The sequence below is a fragment of the Triticum dicoccoides genome, chromosome 1B (genome assembly GCF_002162155.2).
Source record: "Triticum dicoccoides isolate Atlit2015 ecotype Zavitan chromosome 1B, WEW_v2.0, whole genome shotgun sequence".
Classification (NCBI taxonomy): Eukaryota; Viridiplantae; Streptophyta; class Magnoliopsida; order Poales; family Poaceae; genus Triticum; species Triticum dicoccoides.
Window position 1 is genome coordinate 614,620,446 of NC_041381.1, and position 22,998 is coordinate 614,643,443.

The 22,998-nt window shown below is 43.0% G+C and overlaps 1 protein-coding gene across 1 annotated transcript; it reads right to left on the reverse strand.

Annotated features, from left to right (window-relative positions):
- Window positions 1–8,657: 8,657 nt before the first annotated feature.
- Window positions 8,658–22,034, reverse strand: LOC119349130 (protein ROS1C-like). The gene is made up of 19 exons (XM_037617142.1): window positions 21,832–22,034; window positions 21,497–21,717; window positions 19,376–21,382; window positions 18,666–18,756; window positions 17,543–18,551; window positions 17,202–17,281; window positions 16,800–16,884; window positions 16,634–16,725; window positions 16,483–16,551; window positions 16,312–16,348; window positions 16,128–16,210; window positions 15,376–15,807; window positions 15,183–15,219; window positions 15,052–15,115; window positions 14,820–14,959; window positions 14,183–14,248; window positions 13,972–14,086; window positions 13,860–13,898; window positions 8,658–9,208 (listed from the first exon to the last, which is right to left on the reverse strand). Exons 2-19 carry the CDS (start codon window positions 21,687–21,689, stop codon window positions 9,051–9,053), a joined length of 4,797 nt encoding a protein of 1,598 aa, XP_037473039.1. The 5' UTR covers window positions 21,690–21,717; window positions 21,832–22,034; the 3' UTR covers window positions 8,658–9,050.
- Between the last annotated feature and the right edge of the window lie 964 nt (window positions 22,035–22,998).

Here is a 22,998-nt window from a genome sequence, read left to right on the forward strand (position 1 = left end):
TCTTGCTATTTAATATTATTGTGTTATATCATTATATTCAAAAACAGATTTTGTTATTTTAGTTTCTAACAAAAAATTCTTTATGATAGTTCTTTTTGCTATTAAAGTTTCTAACAAAAAAATTCTTTATGAAAATTCTTTTTGCTTTTAATGTTTTGAACAGAAAATACTTTGATAATTTTGGTTGCATAAATTTTATATAATTTTAGTTTCAATAATACTAGAGGTTTATAAAAGTTTTTTAGTTGATTCCTTTTGCTATTGGAGTTTTATAAAAGCTTTTTAGTTGATTCTTTTTGCTATTGAAGGATATTATAGTTTTGTTTCAGTTGATCATAACAGAATATTTTAATTGATTATTTTTTGTTCATTCTTTTTGCTATTAGTTTATTATTTGAGCTAAATGACCCTGAAATTCAGAAGCACTACAAATGAAGTCAACACAAAACCCAATTGCATCCTCTATTTGATGGCCCATGGAGATGCTTCCTTCTGGCCTAGCGCGGTTACATACATATTTATTTAGGGCTCCCATGAACCTCTTAAAGGGGAACATATTGTGTAGAAATACATGGCCTAGAATGACAATCTCGTTGACTAGATGAACTAGGACGTGCATCATGATATTGAAGAAGGATGGTGGGAACCCCAGCTCGAAACTAACAAGACAATGCACCACATCAGTCCTTAACCTTGGTAGGATTTCTAGATCGATCACCTTCTGAGAGATTGCATTGAGGAATGAACATAGCTTCATAATGGCTAATCGAACATTTTCCGGTAGAAGCCCCCTCAATGCAATCAGAAGTAGTTGCGTCATAATCACGTGGCAGTCATGAGACTTTAGGTTCTGGAACTTTTTCTCTGCCATATTTATTATTCCCTTTATATTCGACAAGTAGCCAGACGGGACCTTCATACTGAGCAGACATTCAAAGAAGATTTCCTTCTCTTCTTTGGTAATAGCATAGCTAGCAGGACCTTCATACTACTTTGGAGGCATGCCGTCTTTTTCGTGCAAACGTTGCATGTCCTCCCGTGCCTCCGGTGTATCTTTTGTCTTCCCATACACGCCCAAGAATCCTAGCAGGTTCACGCAAAGGTTCTTCGTCATGTGCATCACGTCGATTGAAGAGCGGACCTCTAGGTCTTTCTTGTAGGGTAGGTCCCAAAATATAGATTTCTTCTTCCACATTGGTCACGTCCCTCAGCGTCATTCGGAATAGATAGTCCACCGGGACCCTTTCCGAAGATTACTTTTAAATCATTGACCATACCAAGTACGTGATCACCGGTACGCATGGCGGGTTTCTTCCGGTGATCTGCCTCGCCTTTGAAATTCTTGCCTTTCTTTCCACATTGATGGTTGGTCGGAAGAAATCGACGATGCCCCGGGTACACATTCTTCCTGCATTTGTCCAGGTATATACTTTCGGTGTCATCTAAACAGTGCGTGCATGTGCGGTATCCCTTGTTTGTCTGTCCTGAAAGGTTACTGAGAGCAGACCAATCATTGATGGTTACAAACAACAACGTATGCAGGTCAAATTCCTCCTGTTTGTGCTCATCCCACACACGTACAACATTTCCAATCCACAGTTGTAAAAGTTCTTCAACTAATGACCTTGGGTGCACATCAATATCGTTGCCGGGTTGCTTAGGGCCTTGGATGAGAACTGACATCCTAATGAACTTCCGCTTCATGCACATCCAAGGAGGAAGGTTATAGATACATAGAGTCACGGGCCAGGTGCTGTGATTGCTGCTCTGCTCCCCTAAAGGATTAATGGCATCCGCGCTTAAACCAAACCATACGTTCCTTGCGTCACCTGCAAACTCCTCCCAGTACCTTCTCTCAATTTTTCTCCACTGCGACCTGTCAGCGGGTGCTCTCAACTTCCCCTCTTTCTTACGGTCCTCTCTGTGCCATCGCATCAACTTGGCATGCTCTTTGTTTCTGAACAAGAGTTTCAACCGTGGTATTATAGGAGCATACCACATCACCTTGGTAGGAACCCTCTTCCTGGGGCGCTCGCCGTCAACATCACGAGGGTCATCTCGTCTGATCTTATATCGCATACCGGGCATGCGTTCAAATCCTCGTACGCACCGCGATAGAGGATGCAGTCATTAGGGCATGCATGTATCTTCTGCACCTCCAATCCTAGAGGGCATACGACCTTCTTTGCTGCATACGTACTATCAGGCAATTCGTTATCCTTTGGAAGCTTCTTCTTCAATGATTTTAGTAGCTTCTCAAATCCTTTGTCAGGCACACCATTCTCTGCCTTCCATTGCAGCAGTTCCAGTAAGGTACCGAGCTTTGTGTTCCCATCTTCGCAATTGGGGTAGAACCCTTTTTTGTGATCCTCTAACCTGCTATCGAACTTCAGCTTCTCCTTTACACTTTCGCACTATCTCTTTGCATCAACAATGACCCGGCGAAGATCATCATCGGGCACATTGTCTAGTTCCTCTTGATCTTCAGCTTCCCCCATTGCAGCATCTTCAGCTTCCCCCATTGCAGCATCACCGTATTTAGGGGGCACATAGTTATCTTCTTCTTCGTTGTCTTCCATCATAACCCCTGTTTCTCCGTGCTTGGTCCAAACATTATAGTCTGGCATGAAACCCTTATAAAGAAGGTGAGTGTGAAGGGTTTTCGAGTCAGAGTAAGACCTCGTATTCCCACATATAGGGCATGGACAACACATAAAACCATTCTGCTTGTTTTCCTTAGCCACTGCGAGAAAATTATTCATGCCCTTAATGTACTCGGAGGTGCGTCTGTTACCATACATCCATTGTCGGTTCATCTCTGCGTACATCATGAATAGATAAGTGAAAAAATTAATAGAAGTTCATCATCACATTAAACCCAAAGTACATACATAGTTCTCATTTAACAACATATAGCTCTCCAGAGCATCTAATTAAACCATACATTGAAACTATGTAAATCATTTCAATGCAACAACAAATGCGATCATAACCGCAACCAAGATAACAATTGATCCAACGGCATAATGATACCAAGCCTTAGTATGAATGGCATATTTTCTAATCTTTCAGATCTTCAAGCGCATTGCATCCATCTTGATCTTGTGATCATCGATGACATCCGTAACATGCAACTCCAATATCATCTTCTCCTTCTCAATTTTTTTCAATTTTTCCTTCAAGTAATTGTTTTCTTCTTCAACTAAATTTAACCTCTCGACAATAGGGTCGGTTGGAATTCCGGTTCACATACCTCCTAGATAAAAAAAATCTATGTCATGTTGATCGGCATAATTGTCATAAACACTAAATGAAACTAATAGTTATAAAAGAAAATATATATATATATACCACATCTGAATCATAGACAGGACAAGGGCCGACGGAGGCGTATACCAAAACCATCGCACTATATAATAACAAACAATAATAAGTAAGAAAACTACACAAGTATCTATCTAAATCATACAAGTAAGAATTTTTTTTCTTTTAGAAAGAAGATAAGATCAAGAGGCTCACCACGATGGTGCAGGCGATGAAATCGGCGTGGGCGATCAACGGCGGTGAGGACGGGGACGAGATAGGACGTACGCCAAACCTAGACAAATCTCGAGGAAAATGGAGCTTGGACAAGGAGCTTCGAGAGGAGAAAGCTTAAGTGTGGCTCGGGCATTTCATCGAACAGCTCATGCGCATAGGAGGTCAGCTAGAGCACAACACACCTCTCCCAAAAAAACATAGCACTCCACTGCTCTGCTCGCGGGCAAGTTGTATATATAGGCATCCACGAGCCGGGACTAAAGGACAACCTTTGGTCCCGTTTCAAGCCACCAACCGGGACCAATGATGGTGGGCCAGGAGCGAGGCACATTGGTCCCGGTTCGAGCCTCGAACCGGTACCAAAGGTGCCAGATGAACCGGGACCAATGCCCCACGATGGCCCGGCCGCCCCCCTGGCCTCACCAACCGGGACCTATGCCGGTATGCTCCCATGGGTCCCGGTTCTGGGCTGAACCGCGACTAATGGGCTGGCCCGTCCTGAACCAAAGCCCTGTTTACTACTAGTGTTTGTAGTCTAAAGTACCAAACTGGGTGGTTTTTTGTATGTTGTTCATCCCAAAGGCATTGTCACATTCTCGATTTATCTTCCAGTCAACGACATGAAACTTGGGTGAGTGGGATACAAAATCCAGCAAGTCTCGTTAGCTAGCTCCATTGCATGGGCCACAAATTGGATGGTATATGTCGGATATCAATAATATGCACAACAAGAAAGTGCGTGATATGTCAAACAATTAGGTGTGGCATTACTCATTGCATGAAAATGTCTGGAGTAAATATCCATCTTCATTGTCTCTGATCTCGTGGTGGTAAAGAGAATAAGATTCATTTTATGTATAGATTATTATGCATGGCAAAGTTGCTTGTAAACCATGAAGCTTTACGATGTCATAACAAGTTAAGATGCAGCAATGTTACTTTAAAATCTTAACAAGTACTTTATAATTATGATAAAGATCAATGCTCACTCACAACAAATGATGTAGTTGATCATTAAACAAACGCGTAAAACATGTGATTTCATTTTTCTAAGCGGAACATCGACTCAAGAATGACATGTACTCAACTACAAAAGCAACATTCTAGAAAAAGGAAGACAAAGATAGGTTGAAAGAGAATATGGCTTGTAAGTGTATGTTGCAAAGACTATTTGACCATAAATTAATATTTGAAAACTTGACACCTATAGTAACACCTCATCATGGTAATTTCTATGAGTGTTTTTTGTATGTATTCTTTTGAAAAATGATTCACGTACAATTTTAAATCGAGAAAAAACCCCAAAAGATTTAACTAGATACATGGTGTCGAGTAAATTTGCTTACAAATAGCATGGCAGGGAACAAGCGAACACCAAAGAAAATGATGCATGCAAGCTGACAATGATGAGACACTCATCCACCAAAGTAATCGGTGATGGTATAGAAAACCATCGGTAGTCCTGATATAGGGTGGTCCGCGTCACCGGAAGTATTAGAAGGGATCACACACGAGGTGTTTACCTAGGTACGGGCCCTCATCATGGGGCCTGAGATGGGACACACACCCATGATGTCATATCCAAAGAAGTAAGTGCCACTCGAGAGTGTTGCCATCATTTGTGCTTACAATACCAAGGAGGGTTTGTTATTGTGCACACCATGACCACCTATCAAACAAGTGCTCATAACAACTGCAACTGAAAAATTGATATCAAAGTCCATTATAGACCACTACATCCTACAGACCTGGGAAAATATCTGGTGCACCGGAGCTTGTGGTGCTACCGGTGCACCGAACTCACATTGTGATTTTAAAATCTTCAAAAAATTCTAAAAAAGAATTTAGCACACTCACACAACATCAATGTAGGTTGTCACAAAATTTCATGCCATAACTCGAAAAACAAAAATGATAAATTCGACACTGAATAGTACATAACATAACTTGGGCTTTAGATTTGGCCCATTATCACACTGATGTCAAATTTGTCATTTTTGTATCTTAAAACATGTTTTAAATTTTTATATGAAATTTTGTAACATCACACATTGATGTTGTGTTAACGTGCTAGAATATTTTTAGATTTTTAAAAATATTCTATGGCATCCGGTGCACCCGATAGCACCACGAGTGCGGGTGCACGGGATTCATCCCCCTACAGACCTAGCCACCGCAACTCTAGCCAATGCTTTTGAGAATACGAACTTTGGTTAACCATCTGGTTTGAATCATTTTTCACAATGTCTCGCATCCCTAAGGCATGGTCATGCTGGTATAGCATCATTTTCCTCAACTGAAGATATGAAGCTTGGAAGAATACAAAAAAAGATCTTCTTCAATTTGTTAGATGCCTACATGGGTTACATTACCACTCACATCCCTAGCACAAGTAATGCGGGCAAAGATATATATGATGGTACATAGACTAGTAGGTGCGGCTTTACACATTGCACAAAAGTTACTAAAGGCAGAATGATTATTTTTGTTACTTTTTGAAGTATAATGCTTGGCGTACCATGTTTGATACCCTACCGACAACTCCTCACTCCATAACACCTATGTGGGGGTGTTGTCAGCCCAACATCACATGCAATAGCCTTAATTCGAGTTGCTTTCTCCACCCTATATGCTAGTAGACGTTGAGCACATGCAAGGTAGGTGATCGATCACTTGTTCACCAACACGTGTATGCAAATCAGTTAATTGTCATGACATCGTAATATGAAAGAGATATCGCTTGGACAATATAAAAATGCTAAATTTCATAACAAGTTAAGATGCACCATAGTTACTTTACAGTTAGCAATTACAATACAACAATGATAAGGATGACGGATGACTCACAATGAGCAACATAATTGCTCATTAAACAACCACACATAACACCTAATTCCATTTCACTAAGCAAAATGTACATTCATGAATGCAATGTACTCCACTACAAGATAAAAGCACTCTTGAAGAGGAATGCATACACAGGGTGAAAGAACAAAATGGATTCTAAGTTTTGATTGTAGAGATTGTTTGACAAAAGTGAACTCTTCGAATGGTCATACAAAAGGTCACAATGTATCTTGGAGGCGAAGTAGGTATTTTCACTATTCATTATATTAGAGAAAAGGCATCCACCAAATACGATGGCCAAGTTTAGGCGAATGCAATATTGATGTGGAAACATGCACTCCATTAGAGGAAGAAGACCTTGCCTACTTTAGAAAGGTTGAATATCATCGTAAGAGCATTCATTCACCACTAGAGAGGGCCTTCATGACCTGCTTGAAGGGCATCAACCCGTTAGATATTGGAGAAGCTCGTTCAAGAGTTCTTATAGGAATTGATGACTACATCGTCAATGGGAAAGCGACTGTGAGCACAACTGCCACCATGAACCGAGACCACACCGAGGGAAACACCGCCGCCTACCAATAGACCACTATTTGGAAGAAACCAAAGGCTCCTATTGTGGTGCCTCCATTTCACAATGACACCATAGAGTCACGATCACGAATCTGACAAAGTGGACCGATATTTTTTGTGAATTTTGGTTAGTGCCACTACTAAACATGGATATGCGAAGGTTGCCACTCGAGTTTAGTTTGTGCCACCAACGCTTGTGTAGAAATTGGCTACATAACCCTGCGTGTTGTCTCCACCAATTATCGTCAACCTGCCATCTCTTTCATGTCGTTCCCTTCAATTTGGGACCCACCACTTCGCCACGTCAATAGGAGATTCGGTTGAACCTTCATCTATCGTGTCTCAAAAAAGGGCTTTCATCCACTAGGCCAGACGAGGAGACTTAGTTGGCCAGTCAAAAAGAAGGAGATTCGATTGATCCTTCATACGCGCTTTGGGACCATGGGCAGCACTCGAGAGTGGCACGTTTCCAAATTTTCGCAAGTAGAGCCCCTTTTCTTCCAACCACTTCCAATCACATCCTCCCGCTACTCTGTCGCCGCCTCTGCCTTGCTGCTGCCACAACCTCCATCCGCCTGATTCTTGATAGCGGCAATGGACCATAGCCTCTAGAGCACAGTTAAAGTGAGATTTCTCCCATTGGGGTAAGAAATCCACCATTATCTAGTACTTGTTTTGTGATTCCCCTTCTGCGATTTTGTATAGCATGGTTATGATCTACTACTTCGCATAGGCCAATACCTTCCAGTAGCTTGATGACGTTGTTATAGATTCGACATGGGTGTCACACCCATCACCTGCTCAATGGTATCTTGACAGTTTGTGGTAGTGTTCGCTCTCGAGTCAAAATTCTTAGAAAGGAATTGTCTTTATAGATTAAAAATGAATTATTGCATTTTTTCTAAATTTAGAAATGATTGTGAATTTTCGAAAATATTCCTGTATTTTTTTGAAAAAATATTCACAATTTTAGAAATTTCATGATTTTTTTCTAAAAATTCTTTATTTCTAAAAATGTTCATGTATTTAAATATGTATTAAATGAATTCGTAAAGATGGTTGCGCCTTTTAAGAAATCCCAACTTAAAAAATGTGGATGGGCTAAAAAATTGTTCACAAATTTATTAGTGAATTTCTTAAAATATTCACTAACTAAAAATGATCATGAATTTATAAAAATGAAAAGTAAAAATTTAACATAAAAAGGAACTAAAATAATAAAACAGAAAAAAATGGTAAGGGAAACCCCTAAAATCCAGAAAAAACCCAATGGCCAAACCATAAAAGAAATGAAGAAAACAAGAAGAAAAACAAGAAGAAATAGCTGTAAACCAAAGGAAAACCGGATGGATGAAAAAATTTGGATGCATTGCTCCGTAGTAGTATAGTGACTATAGGTCGCAAAAGGCGAAGAATGAGAAATTCCGCGCTTGCGTTTTTTTGACTCCAAGCTTCTTGCTGGATGGGCTTAGGAGGTACAAATGGGGCCGATGGTTATGCGATTGAGTTTCCTTGGTTCGCTGCCTTGTGGACACGGCTGTCACGACAAAGATGGAGCTGTTTGCCATTGTCCATACCGGTGACCAATTTGTTTCATGTTGCATTAGTCAGAAAAAAAGAAAGAAATTGTTTCATGTTGCATGTTTGGTGGCTCTGATGTGATTGGGGCATATTAGTACCAGGTGTAGCATGAGAACACCGCGTAAACCCCCATGCCTTCACACCTGACTACACATACCCATACCATATCACTGCCCACGACTATCACAAAGCCAGTATCTGGCTCATGTTGACGACCATCCGCTAAAAGAAAAGTAGGACACAGGTATACACATGCCTCAATCTCCATCAACCCAGCCCAGCCCATCTAAAATCAGCTCCAAACTAAGCGTCTATATCCAGGTGCGGCGGAGCGCGCTACCCCATCTAGTTTCATTGATCGTCAAGCATGTCCAGCATGGTTTAATTTGTTTCCTAGGCTAAAAGAACCAAAAACCAGTGTACAATAGTGCTCCTGATCGTCCAACAGGAACTAATAAACTAACTAATACGGCCCATGCGCAGATCGAGAACTACCGGGGTCATGATACTTATGAAGCTGACGCATGTGCTGAATCCAAGTTCTGCTCTGCTGCTGCTGCTGCTGTGTTGCGTCGTCTGGGCACTTTGCTTGCTACGACGTGCAGATGTTGGCATAGGGGCCTTGGTGCCCCGGTTTCCCTCTCGAATCCCCGCACGCAGACAAATCCTGCATCGCATCACACCCTTTGTCAGGGAAACTCGAGATATATAAATCAGGGAGAAAGATAATGTGCAGTAACATCCTTTTCCACCCAAATAAGTCTGGAAGCAATCGTTTGTATGTAAATGAAAAGAACGATGAGGTCCATACATGTAACACTGTAAAATCCACTAATGCTAGAAAGGCTGTAGTTCCATGCGGTTTTCGACATCAATCATACTGCAAACTTTATCTCATACATACTTATCACATCATGTGCATGCTAGTGAGCATTTATTTGATGTTCAGTTATTTTTGAATGGCTTGTGCATTAGCTGATTGTGAAGAACTCTTTTCCTATGGTGATTTACACAGGCATATAATGCGATTAACTTCTCTCGGTTTTTCTTAAGGCTGTGCACTGGAAATCAGCACAAATAGGTAGGCAAGCCACCAGCGGATTTACCCATCATGCATCCCTTAGCTCACCCAAGACATGATGCAGAGGTCATCAATTTCTTTCGGAAGGTTGTGTTGGCCCGTGTTGCTGATGCCCAGTACCAGCTCGATAGGAATATGAATGGCAGGAAATTCATGATGTACTCTGAGGACTCCGGTGGCTATCTGAAAGGAGATGAACTCCACAACGGCCAAGGAAATGCTATTGCATAGAGATGGAGCAGTAGAGGGTGAGCAGACTATAAAGGTGTGCAAACTAAGAAAGCTTTATATGGTCTAAATCCACGAGCATGGTTTCACAGTGCCGTATGTAGCGACGTCCAAAATGTCGATGCCAAAATTGGTTTACGAAGTGGCAACAAATAAATGACACTAGAACAGAACAAGTCTCCGACACTGACTACCTTACCGAAAAAGGCTTTCGCCCCACTTTATATATAAAGCACCAATCAACAAGCACCCACTACAAACACACTTCATGCCACCGCAACACACGCACACACCCAGGACAGGATACATAGGCGCTGAGCGCAGCAACACCACCCCTAGCACTACCGCCCCGAAGAGATGAAGCTACATATGACGAACCATGCGCTCCAAGGCGGCGCCTTCACGAAGGGTACGACACCGGAGCGCCGCCACCGCCCGATCCAAGGATCAGAGTTTCCCTGGAGCCGCATGATGGGCAATGAGAGCCGCGACTACGCCTTCAAGAAGAGAACGATCTTCGCCACCGCCGGTCCGTCCGAAGATAGAGCAGGTTTTCACCTCGGCCAACATTCACCGCCACCGAACGCCACACCCCGGTAACCACGTCGCCCACACGACCATGGTGACTGGGCAGCACCAAGGCACGGGCTCTGCCCAAGAGCACCGCACTACCACCACCAGGGCCGCCGCCCCAGCATCCAAGACCTCGACACCACCTCACCCGAGACCCGTCGCACCTCAACGAAAGATACAAGCGAAAAGGTCCGATCTTTCGCGCCCCTGGGCGACCCCCAGCGTCTAGTATCCACCGACCCGTCCTGCAGCCCTGAGTGCGAGCCGAGCTCGGTCCTGCAGCATCGAGAGGGGGGCGAGGTCAGTCCTGCTGCACCGTGCGCGAGACGAGCTCGGTCCTGCTGCATCGTGCGCGAGACGAGCTCGGTCCTGTGCACTGTTTTAAATAGCGCGCTATAGCGTTTACAAAAAGTCTTGCGCTAAGAGACATTGGTCCAAACAAATGAACAAACATTTTAAATAGCGCGCTATAGCATGCTATAGCATTTGGAAGAGATATGCCGCTTAGATGCTTAGCGCGCTATTTAAAACTCCTGCGACACCGGGCATGAGACGAGCGGTGAACCGCCGCTGGGAGAGGACCAACCCATTGATGGGAGTAGCACCCAGGCGACGAGGAGATGGGGTTAAGGTCAAGACGGCCCGACCGCAGACAGGCCGACGCCAGAGAAGCCGGCCGCTGCTGTGGGCAGATCCATCGAGCCACCGTGAAGCCGCCACGACACTGGTAGGCCACCACCGAGACCTACCCATGCTGCCGCCCACGGCCGGAGCAGCGGCCACGCCCTGCCGCTGCCCTACCCGCGTCGCCCAGCGAGCTCCAACCGCCGGAGGCACTGGGCACGCACCACCGGAGCCAGGCGCCGCCGGCCAGCCCCCAAAGCCAGATCCGGACAGATCCGGCAAGAGACCGGCCGCGCGCCACCTCCCGAGACGGGAGCACCGCAGCAGCCCCCCGCCGTGCGCGGAACGAAGGTCGCCGGAGCGCCGAACACGACTACCTTCACGAAGAGGACGATGCTTGCACGCCTACGTTGCAGGGTCCATCCAATGAGGGAGAGGTCATGAGTTTTGACCCTGGAGAAGTCGTGCCAGTCCTTCGAATGGCAGTGCCTCTAAGGAGACATCTCTCATATAACACCGTTGTTGAATCCATCCAGCTGAGAACAGATCAAGGGTTTCCACCCCGAAGCTCCAGTATTCGCTAGTGCTATAATTTTCACCGACTGCAGCAGTCCCAAATAAATCCTCGATTCCACCATTGTGGATTGTCACGGTCATGACCCGTCATAGAAAGTGAATTTAACTAACCGGAAGGGAAGCCCCATCGCACCAAGAGGGACACCGTACAAAGGGAGGCTGCGGTCTGTTGTAATCCCTACATTGGAGGTCAAGCCATTGTGTTCCACTACCACTTGGCGAGCAAAAAAAAAAAAGATCCCTAGAGAAGCCATGCTGTTGGCGTATGCCTTCCTGCCACAAACGCCTAACCTGGCTACAGGAGCACACGTGCTGGCTGGGCATGATACTGACGACGCGCCACCCTTGCACTGGTACTTTTTGGTCCACGACACGGTGGAAGTGTTGCCCGCGAGCTGTCCTGCAGGCGAAGATAAGTTCGCGTTCTTCGTTGCATACTTCAGCACAAATAGGTGATGCCCTCTCCGGCAGCATGACATGGATCTCCAGATCCGGAAAGAAGGACTACCTTGAGGATACCTACCACAAAAAGTGGCCAGAATGGGGAGCAGATTGGTGCTGGATTAAGCAGGAAAATTCCCAGAGTACTGCGCCATCCGAGAAGATCACAAGAAATCCTCGCTGGTCAGATGTGGGCTCTCGAGATGATGAGTTCGTCCTTGCTCTGAGCCGGATATAAGATCTCCACGCTGCCAGCTTGAAGCTTGAAGCGGTAGGCGCTGATTTCCTTTGGCGCCAGATAGCTCCGCTGCAGAGGAGGAGCCGACTAGCCTGGGAGTACAAAAACGCCACCGACACGATGCGGCCTCGTCCCGGTCTTGCCAACAACCTGACGGTGTTGGAGCACGACTATGTAATCCGCAAGGTCTTCAACAAAGGCTGCAACCGCACCTTGCCAGATATGGTGCTCCCGTTGTGCAACAACACCGTCAGGGACTCCATTTTGGTAATAATTCCAGCATGCAATGCCCAAGGCATTCTGGCTGACTGGAAGAGGCTGGAAAAATTTGTCGAAGGGTATGACGAGTTGGAGAGACCCCCAAGAGAGACGAAACTGATCTGATCCACCCCACCAAAGATCACCACCACTATCCAAATGATCTCGCTCCGCCAGGAGCAGACAAAGACCCGACCATGTGAGCGGTAGGAGAGGAAGAAGATGGGTTTGGTGTCAGCTAGAATTTATGTGCCCCTCCAATTGCAGCAAACGGAAGAGGCATGGGAAGCACAGCTGTGTTGCCCACTTGAGAGACATGGGAGGCGCTTCAATCTGTGATTCTCTTCGAAGGCAGTTGTTTGGGCTTCGGCTCCTGTTCCAGATCCGGATGCTTCCGTTGGAGATCGATGATGCTGGCCATTGGGCAAATATAGGTTCGATCAAGATTTGCTTTTCTGGAGTACCAAAAGCAAGCATGACGTCGTTATGAACATAAAGGCCCATATTGACGGTGTCCATACTTCAGTGTGATTGAGTTGTTGCATGTTTCTTCAGGGCACAATTCTCCCAGAAAAGCATGTCCTCTGAGGCTCTGACTAGCTCCACAAGGTATCAACATATATGGAGGGAGGGCGTGGATACCACATAGAAACCACCAATCGTAAGTAATACGAAGCAAACAGCCACTACCAACAAGAGATGAGAAGGTCCAATAATTGCAGCAAACGTTCTTCAACCACAGCAGTGCAAAACAGAGGAGAACGGAGTCACTCCTGAGATTTAAACTAAAAAAGTAAGCCAAGCCTTAAGAATGTTTAGGAGCTGTACAGAATTGCATCCTCACCGACTCGTAGCCGGCAGGAGGATGGGGGTAGAGGGGAGGGACAGGCGATGGTGGATTGTAGTTGTTTTTTTTAGCCATGATCGCATGCAGGAGTCTCTGCTAAGTTGTTTGGAGAGAACAAGAGCCTTCCACCTTTAAATCCAAAAGGCAACTATTTTTAACTTGGAGCCTTGAAATTGTTTTGCTCCACGGTGCATTTCGAAGACAGATTCCACTATAGTTAGTTCAGTGCTCCATTTCATAGTAATGATCTAGCAGTTCTTTTTTTAGTTGGAAATCTAGCAGTTTTCAGCGTACATGGGTGCATGGGACGGGCATGTGTGTTTAACCATTAATTTATATCCTATACTCATAAATTGTTCTTCGACGAGAAGAGGCAGCAAGATCTTTCCCCACGGTTAAATACATTTGGCAACAGGACTGTTTGGCAACCTACTAAAATATATTGTTCTTACCTTTCCAGAAGCACTGCTGTATTTCTTCAGTTGTTAGACCTACAGAAGTAAAATAAGAGCTGTTGGTAAACAGATAGATTTGTTCGAATTGGTGATGTATGTTGGTCACAACCTTTGAATATAGAAGGCACCGAAGTTCCAAAGTAGACCATACGTCTTTCCAAGGGCCATAAGTCCTTCCTTACAACGTATATGGGATCATAGCTAGATTTATGGTCAGCAAATACCTGCGTCAATAAATTCACAAAAGCATTGTAAGTCGACTCTGTAGAAATATCTACCCTATTCTTGAGGAAAAAGAACTATCTGAGTCTGTGACATACCTCATTAACTTGAAAATAAGTGCCATTCAGTGGGAAAGTACCCTTCATACCTGTTCGACATGGAACCTGTTCATGTTCCAGTAACTCATCATTAGTAGACTGGAGAATCGCATGCAATTGTTTAGACAACAATGGGTTATTAATATTATTACTAAACCTTTAGTATTTAAAGTACCTCACTAACAATATTCGTTTGCATAGATGGAATAGCTAAGAAACTCAAATTTTTATGCAACCCTTTTTCAGGGCCAATACTATAGATTATTCTCATACAATAAATACAAGTTACATAAAGAACACAAGTGCATTTAATCGACCAGCAATGAGTTATTCATATTTCTTAAAATGTTAGTAGAGTAGGTATTATGTAGCTTACCAATATATTTTTAGTACGTCTGAATTGGCCCAGAAGGCCAAAAGATACACACATAATCTTCTTTGGAGCAAAGATTATAGATTATGATCATGCAACAAACACAGGCCAACACAAATGTGTGTTTGAGCAAAGATTATAGATTAAAAATGCTTTATGAGTTAAGAGGTTGACAAACAACTCTGTTTATTTATTTATTTTGTCAATTCAGTAATTTAGATGTAGCCTTCTGCTTTTAGGATGGCAGGTAATTTATTGCTTTACCAGAATCGTGGCTCTGACATATCTAGATTGGTTTTCCCGCTCAAGCACACAATGCTGACACTTCTCATTATTACAAAATCCATCTTCCCTTTGAAAGTCAGAACATGGTTTGGGGGCCTTGATCATTGCATTTATGTCATCTGCATTGAGCCAGAATATCCAATAAAGATCAACTTACAAGTGCAGTCAAATTACATGTGCAGGCATGCATTCTCAAATAAAATGTACTTGCCTTGCATCCATATGGTCAATAGGTAAGGGCTTGGATCGCCATCTTCCCGTTGATGAAGTCCAAACTGTAAATCAGTTTCTAGATCAGGAACAATGTTTTGAAATGCTTAAATGAAGGTGGCAGAATCTAACCTGTTGCACAAGGGAGTGCGAATCTGGAATTTCGTAACTGCAGGCAAAATCTTACTTCAGTAATGGAAGTTACAAAACTGAGCATTTTCTAGATTAATAAAAAAAATTGCATGGGAAAATGATAGCTGTATAGTAAGTGTAAAGTCATGCAAGTTTTAGCCAAAGCAAAATCAGTTCACTGCTTAGTGCTTACACATAGTGTTCTGTCCGAAGCCTGCTCACGTTCTTTAGTTTAGGGACAGGAATTGAAGCTGCTTCAGTGCTAATAGCAACAAGTGCTTTCTCGATATCATCAGACTGGAGATCCATATTGCTTTCTTTAATACAGTTTTCCAAGTTGTGAGCAAAAGCTTCCATGTTAAGCTTAATTAGTGGGATTTCATCTGGATCGTAATCTTCAATATCAGTTTCCAAAGTTTCTGGAAGTTCTTCCCGTGAAGGACTTGCTGGCTCCTCAATAATCGGCTCTGAATTGTTAGTGTGAAAAAACTTTCCCTGGGTACTTTCCTCAAGCTGAGGAAGCACAGTTGAGTTCGGAGCGGGCATGCTACCACTCTGGAAACTGAATTGATTTCTCGGCTTCACCAAGCTTTTCTCCTGAGGTGCAGGAAGTGCAAGCCGTGCACTTCATTAAAAGTAATCAGGAAAACATAAGAAGATTCAGAAGGACAAGAAATTCACAAATCAATAATAAGTACACAAAAGAGCTCCCAGTTAAGACCAAGAATCCAAGATAAGTGCCACATAACTTTTGGTTGCACAAAAGAAAAGAAAAATGGTGCATGATGCATGTATCGAAACTAACAGAAGCATCTGCTCAGCAACAGGTTATATTCTGAGTGGAAACTAATATGTGTCTCACAAATCTCAACCAACAGAAGGCAATTTGGTACAAGGATCGAATATAAGTTACTATTTCTGAAAGAGGATAAAATATGATAATACCTCGCGAAGGCACTTGCGAAATGCCTACATTCACCTCGCATTGGACAAGCATTGCAATTTGGCTTTGTTTTGGTACAGAACACCTGCATTGATTGTGTGAAAATATTTATTTACCCTTTTTAGGGAATATTTATCTAGTACATCGGAAGGAGAACAAATTCATCTCTAGATCCTAATAAAGTACCTTTCCAAAAGTGATCATATGATAATGTAGCTCGTACCTGTGAAAAATGTTGACTCTGTTAACTACTTTAGTTATTATTTACAGAGATTAAAATTTACATGGAAAGAATAACATATAATGTGCCAGTAAAAAAACAAGCGCAGAAATTTAAGCTAATATTACTATACTCACAGTGTTTTCTGATCAAGTTTACATAGACGAGGCCAAAGGTACTTTTGTACAGTCTCCAACACAGGATATCTTTGACAAGAAAAACAATATGAGCAAATTTTAATTGAATATACAAGATGAAATAAATCCTTGGACAATGGAGGACGCTTACAACTCGAGGAGATGTAGTTGTAGAGATTCAGGAAGGGGTTGAATAGGAACCCATCCCAGTCTTACACATATGCGGCCAACATTGGTGTCAACCTTCAGTGACCAAAGCATTGTTGTGTAAATATGAAAGTGATTGAAGGTGAATCAAAAGTTTAAAAATAACTTACAGGGAATGCGAGTTGATGTAATGTCAGTAGACGAACACATTCAACACTTTTGAGCCCCAGTCCACGTATGCTAAGCAAATAATCCCTGAAAAGTGCACCAAATTGTTTTTAATAGGAAATCTTGTCATACTGGATGGAGCTTGTTTTCCATGCTAAAACTGAACAAATCTTTCACTACTTTAGTCAACTGCACCACATTTGAAAACCTTTTGTTTTATTCACGCAACTTCTACATTAGCAGTTTAGCACATAGTGCTCAGTTTTAGATATTAAATGCAACATCCAACTTGTTGTACGTCTTGCTCCATCTCATTCTTTCACACTAGGTTATAGTTAACTTCTCATTTCAAGCACTAGAAAGTGTCACCCGCAGAAAGTAAAGAGATAAACTCATTATCTTACTTTGCTGAGTCAGGGGGGATATCTCTTAACCACTCCAGATCAATGGTTCCGTGATCTCTGACCAATCGATTCAGGAACTCCTGAAAACAATAATTTTTGTGAGCGTAACTGATATCTCAGTCCTACAAAAGAATTCAGTTCTGTGCTTGCTATTTCAACAAAACATCAAATACTGCATACAGAACTAGTAAATCATTGGCTCCTAGTCCTAGTTAGTGCTTACTATTAAACCCTAAGGTTACTGTGGCCTTAATTCTAAGCAAGAGAATAGCCATATAACTATCAACAAAGCATCAATCGGTCCAAACATAACTTATTAAATCCTACTGTTCAGTTTGTACCTGGATTCGCTCTGCCAAAACATTGTTTATTCCACGTCCCCGGATGGCGCTAGAAATTGCTCGTACATCTGCACACCGTACTGCTTCCCAATCAACAGAGTCTCTTCTTTCAGACTTTCTTTCTTTCATGTGGCCATCAGCACAAGCCTGTCTTCGAAGTTTATCCCAATCGAAGTTTTCAGTTTTTTCTTTCCTTGTGGTTCTTGTTTTCTTTGGTCTTGCTTCTTTATCTGGTCCTCGATTATAGGAAGGAAAACCAGATTTGACAGTAGATTCATCCACCGTGTTTGCTGTTTCTGCTACCGTTCCACCAGTGATAGAGAGTGATTCATGCTCCTGGAAATCTGATGCTTCAAAAGTAGAGGGAATTCCATGCTGACTTGCACCATCATCATTTACAGTTGTTGTTTTGATTCTTTGGCATTCAAGTTCCTTGGTTGAGGCATCATTTCCTGCTAATGAATCGAAATTGCTTCCCAGCTGCTGAGAAGCTGCACCATCGACGCTACCAACAGAACTGTTAGGTGAATGATTATCCCCAGAACTCGATAATTCTGACTGAAGAATAGTTTCCGAAATTATAACACTTTGAGAAGATGACATATCCTTCTGGAACTGTATCGCTCGTGAGCTTCTTTCTGATGTTATTAATTCGATGGAGAAATCTGGAAATTGTTGTGCTTTGGGGTCAACTTCTGCCTCTTGGTGGTCGCATAAATCTGCATTTGCTTCTTTGGAGTAGAAGGAATAATTTTCACCTTTCGTCAACTCATAAGCACTAGCATTGTTCTTTGTTTCTACATGTATCTTCTCATTGGTTATTGACAGCTCCTCAAAGTTCTCTCGTAGATCTGGTCTTGCACCGTTGTCAAAAAAGTCAAAGATTCTTACCCCTCCTACTGCAACCGTGCTAATTATTTCCTCATCGTCTTGACTGATAATATTATCCTTACAATTGCTATTAACTGTCCTTGGAGGAAAACTTGCAGCAAGTGACATATATGCAGAGCTGTATTTTGAAGAGAAAGAAATAGCAACCGTAACCAGAGTTTGTAAACAAGAATAATTATTCATTTGTTTTAAAGAACAGAGAGTATCCGAGTATTGGATGTGACTATCATACCTGGAAAGATGGTCAGACACATTCTGGGTGAGGAAAACCCCTACTACGGAATCAACTACTGATCCTTTCCATGGAGAAAAGTGCCTGTCGCCTAATAAACATGCAAGTCAACATAAGCTATACATCTCAACCATCGGCTCATGGAAATGTAAACATAAATTTAAATTTAAAAACAATATAATTAACACTTTCACACCTATCTTTCACGTATACTGCAATTTGTTGTATTCAGAAATCACATACTATGAGTCTAAAGATTGCTATAATATTCTACCACCGGTGTTAGTGCAACATGAAGGTCTCCACATTTACCATTTATGACATTAAGCCAAAATCCAGGTTTGGGAGCAAAATGCCAGCTTCTCAAATTACAAACTTTGAACCTTACCTATTATAAGTTTCTACGATACAGATCTATAGATCGCTTGCTACAGATAATCTCAAAAGTTCATTATGACAGCATCATCCACCACATTGAGCAGTGGGGTTACTTCAGCGTTAAAGATTTTCAAACTAGGATGTCTGATAGTGGTTAATGTGGATATTTCAACAACTATATCAACCAAGTCTCTTTGGTTGGCAAACCATTGAGATAGGTGTCAGGCGGTAGAAAGGGCTAGCAAGAATGTTCAAGGAAAATTGGATTCAGCATATCATGGATGTTAAAATTGATTTGAAATCTTAATGAATTTACACCTCCAACAAAGTACCTTGAACTAGTCGCATGCGTTCTACAAATGAATTAGCACGGCCTTGAAAAACTTCTCTTTCTTGTTGCCACCATCTCTCTTTCTCAACATCATTCCCATCTACAGGCTCATCAGTTGCTTTCCCCATCAAGAGGTTCCAAACTCTTGTTGTCTCAAAATCCAAGTCAACTTTAGCTCGAGGGCGCTGCTTCTTGACTAAATCTAACGGCCACTCATATGGGAAGATCATCTGACTACCAAATGGTACAAGAGATTTTGATAGACTACCTGTTGCTCCAAAAGGGACAACAGCGGATGTGGTCACAGATGGATACATCTCATTTGTATGTACAGGTTCGGTGTTCAAATCAAGATATTTCAGCCCTGATGCAACTCTGTGATGGAAATCCATATATGGAGTTGACATATATCGTGAGTTTTGTGACCTTTTTCCTGTTGCTTCATAATAAATATCATGGTAGAATTTTCTATTATTCGGAGGCTGAAAAATTCCCTCTGATCTACGGTAATGACGTCGTACCCTTCGTGAACGTTTCTTGGTAAAAAGTTTAAAACTGGGTCTTCCATACAGGGCCTCCAGGCATGACTGAGATAACCGTGGCAATACGTTTGCCCTATTCATCTCAACATTCATTATAGGAACATACGAAATCCTGCGGACTCGGACCGTTCGCTTCTTTTTTATACCACCAGCTTGACAAAATCCTAGCATCTGAGCGGCAGTCCTTAAGATGATCGAGTCCCGTGAGCCGGCTAGAGAGGACTTGCTCTCTCTACGTTGTTCATGCTTCTTTTTCTCCACTCTCGACACCTTGGTCATCTGACTTTCTGTGGATCTTGTTGCAGGTACAGACGTAGCTGAGTGATGCATAGCAAAACCAGCTTCGTTAGAGTCGTTCACCTCCAAGCCCTTGTTGCTCCCTTCCAGTATGGTAACCCCAATCCTTGTGGCATCAAGACCATGAGTGCTTCCTACACTGTCTTGTTTACTTGTTGGCTCTCTGCTAAAACATCCAGAAGTTGCAGGTGAAACTTCTTGTGTACAGTTTATTGCCATCTCTGGCAAATGTATGTACTCATCTAACAGTTTGTTCATCTCGCAAATCATGCCAAAAGCTAATCCTCCTGGTGAATTTTCCATGTCCACATGCAGTCCATGTGCACCCTGCGCAGTTGATAAAGTGGCGGTTGAACAGAAAGAGCTTTTAGCATGAATGAGTATTTCCTCAACGTGGTGGCCTGAGTTGCCAGCTGATGATTTGCCTCTCAGCACTCCCTGTTCACAAAATTCGGACTGCAACCTTCTTCGGACTGATGCAGCTCTGCTTCTAGCAGCATCTTCTGCTCCCATAGAGACTGATTGGTTGCTAACAGGTCCTGAGCAATTCTCCAGAGAGCTGAGATTTCTTTTCTTCCGGACATAACTTCTCTTCGCTTTCGCATTTGGTGGTTTTCCTTCTGGTGTTGTAACAGCAGGCTTTTGCTTCTTGATTTGCTTGTCTTCACGTATTACCTTGGCTCTATGTTTCTTCCTCCGGGGCTTCACTTTTCCTGCAGCGGCCTCCTCATTTTCTTTGAATGCAGCAGCTGCTGCTGCTGACAGAGGTGTGTGATCATTCAGTTGGCTCTGTGTCTTGAGCTTTTCTCGTGTCTGCTGATAAGTTTGCAAGTTCTGATCAGTTACACCTTCAGCAAGCAGTGAAGCCAATTCATTATTAGTATTTGCAGGAATAGTTGATTGTAATTTACAGTGCCTATCCGAGAGATCTGTTGCTGCTGATGATGGTGATTGTTGGCTATCATCTACTTGGAATCCAATTCTGGGTGCTTCTGCCTCTGAACCATTTGCCTGAAGATGTATTGGTGTATGTTCAGAACTGCAATCAACTGGAACTGCTAGAACTGTTGAAGGATCTATGGCCATGTCGTTGGCAGCAACATCCGAGTCCCTTCCAAGTGACAAGAAATCCCTTGGAGCAAACTGAATAGAAGCATCATCTTCAGAATCTGCAGAGGAAAAAAAAACAGAAGAATTCCCTTTTTTCAGCCCAAATTAAGCTTGGACGAAACTATCATAAAACTTGCCAAGATGCCATGTTGCCGTGAAGAGAAAATGCTTACCTCCTGCGATGCCGGGCAGGGCAGGAACTAGAGTGGACGTATGAGGTAGTGGCCTTCCGGTCAGCATTGGTGCAGGCAGGTTATGGGGCGGCCAGACGGAGGAGCCACTATCCTGCTCGGCGGCGCCGCTCATCGCTACGGCTGTGGCAGCAAGATTTTGCCACGTGTTACCAGGAACGTTCTCTTGGTTCATTGCAGGATTTGCCTGCTTCTTCCGCGACCTGAGCAGAGAAGTAGATAATAGAATCTGATAAATAAGGACCAAATAGCAAGAGGATAATCGAATCGGATCTGATAAAAGGGACCAAATAGCAAGAGGAGAAGAGGAGAAAAACCTCCGCAAACCCCTGGAAACAGAGCGGCGGATTTGGGGGTGGCACCGTGCCGTCCAATCTGCCGCAGAAGAGATTGATCCGGCTGAGAGAGGGGAGGGCGCCAGAACAGGAGCCGGGAGGAGCAGAGCTGTAGGAGGGGAGGGAGCGAGGGGCGGAGCGGCGGAGGCGCGGAGCAGAGGCGGCGAGTTTGTTGACGAACGAGAGCGGCGGCGACCAGAGGAAAAGGGAGAAGGATGTGTCTCCTGCGATCTCTCTACTTAATTAAGGCATCTCTAACCGATCCTACTACAAGATTTCAACTTCTTATCTTGAGGAGTTAACGGCACCTAAGGATAAAAATGAAGTGAAAACTTTCTGCTTTTCCGGAGAGAAAATGGAAACGGAGCGAAAATATGAAAACGAAAACGGAAATTTGCAAAACGAAAGTGGAAATGGAATTTTTTTATGCAGAAGCGGAAACAAAAATGGAACGGTGTTTTCCGGTGGAACAGGCGTAGAAACGGAACTTTCCGTTTCCATGAATATGGAACTTCCGTTTTTTACAATAGATATGTGGTTGCTTTGTAGCCCAACCATCAAATAACACACAATGATACAATGAGTAGAATGGATCATTTGAGCCCCAACTTCTACTATCACACATGTACTTAGCTTGACCCTATGCACAATTGTCCTACTAAATACTATGCTAAGTTGCTAACATAATGATATTATTTTGTAGCCATATTAACAATCCATTAAATTTGATTCTTTTCGTGTGTATTTCTCTATGATTCAAGGGGGTTTTAAGTTCCAGCCAATGCCCACTTTTGTTTCCGTGTCCGCTTTGTATTCGCTCCATGTCCGTTTCTGGTAGTGTCTGTTTCCATATTCATTTTCGGGGTTTCTGCATTTATTTCCGCTTCTGCAAAAATATATGAAAACAAATGTGGTAGCACTCAGTTCCGTCCATTTCCGCTCCGTTTTCATCCCGGCACCTAGTCGAGCCTTCTTCTAACTTCTTATCTCAAGAAGTTAACGACCCCTAGTCCAGCCCTCTTTAAACTTCTTATCTTTAGGAGTTAAGAGCATCTCTAGCAGTTCGGCCCTCTGGGGTTGGAAATAGCGCCGCCCTGAGGGCAAACCGGCGATAATTTTAGCATGGGGACGATCGGGTTCCCGGCCGCC

Bases quoted from the DNA above. Each gene is read 5' to 3' on its own strand.
- LOC119349130 (XM_037617142.1), bottom strand. From the start codon at position 21,689: ATGAACCAAGAGAACGTTCCTGGTAACACGTGGCAAAATCTTGCTGCC. The intron at 16,211-16,311 runs GTACTTTATTAG...CAATCAATGCAG, and splicing joins ATATGATCACTTTTGGAAAG to GTGTTCTGTACCAAAACAAA. The intron at 9,209-13,859 runs GTAAGAACAATA...GATGCGATGCAG, and splicing joins ACAGCAGTGCTTCTGGAAAG to GATTTGTCTGCGTGCGGGGA.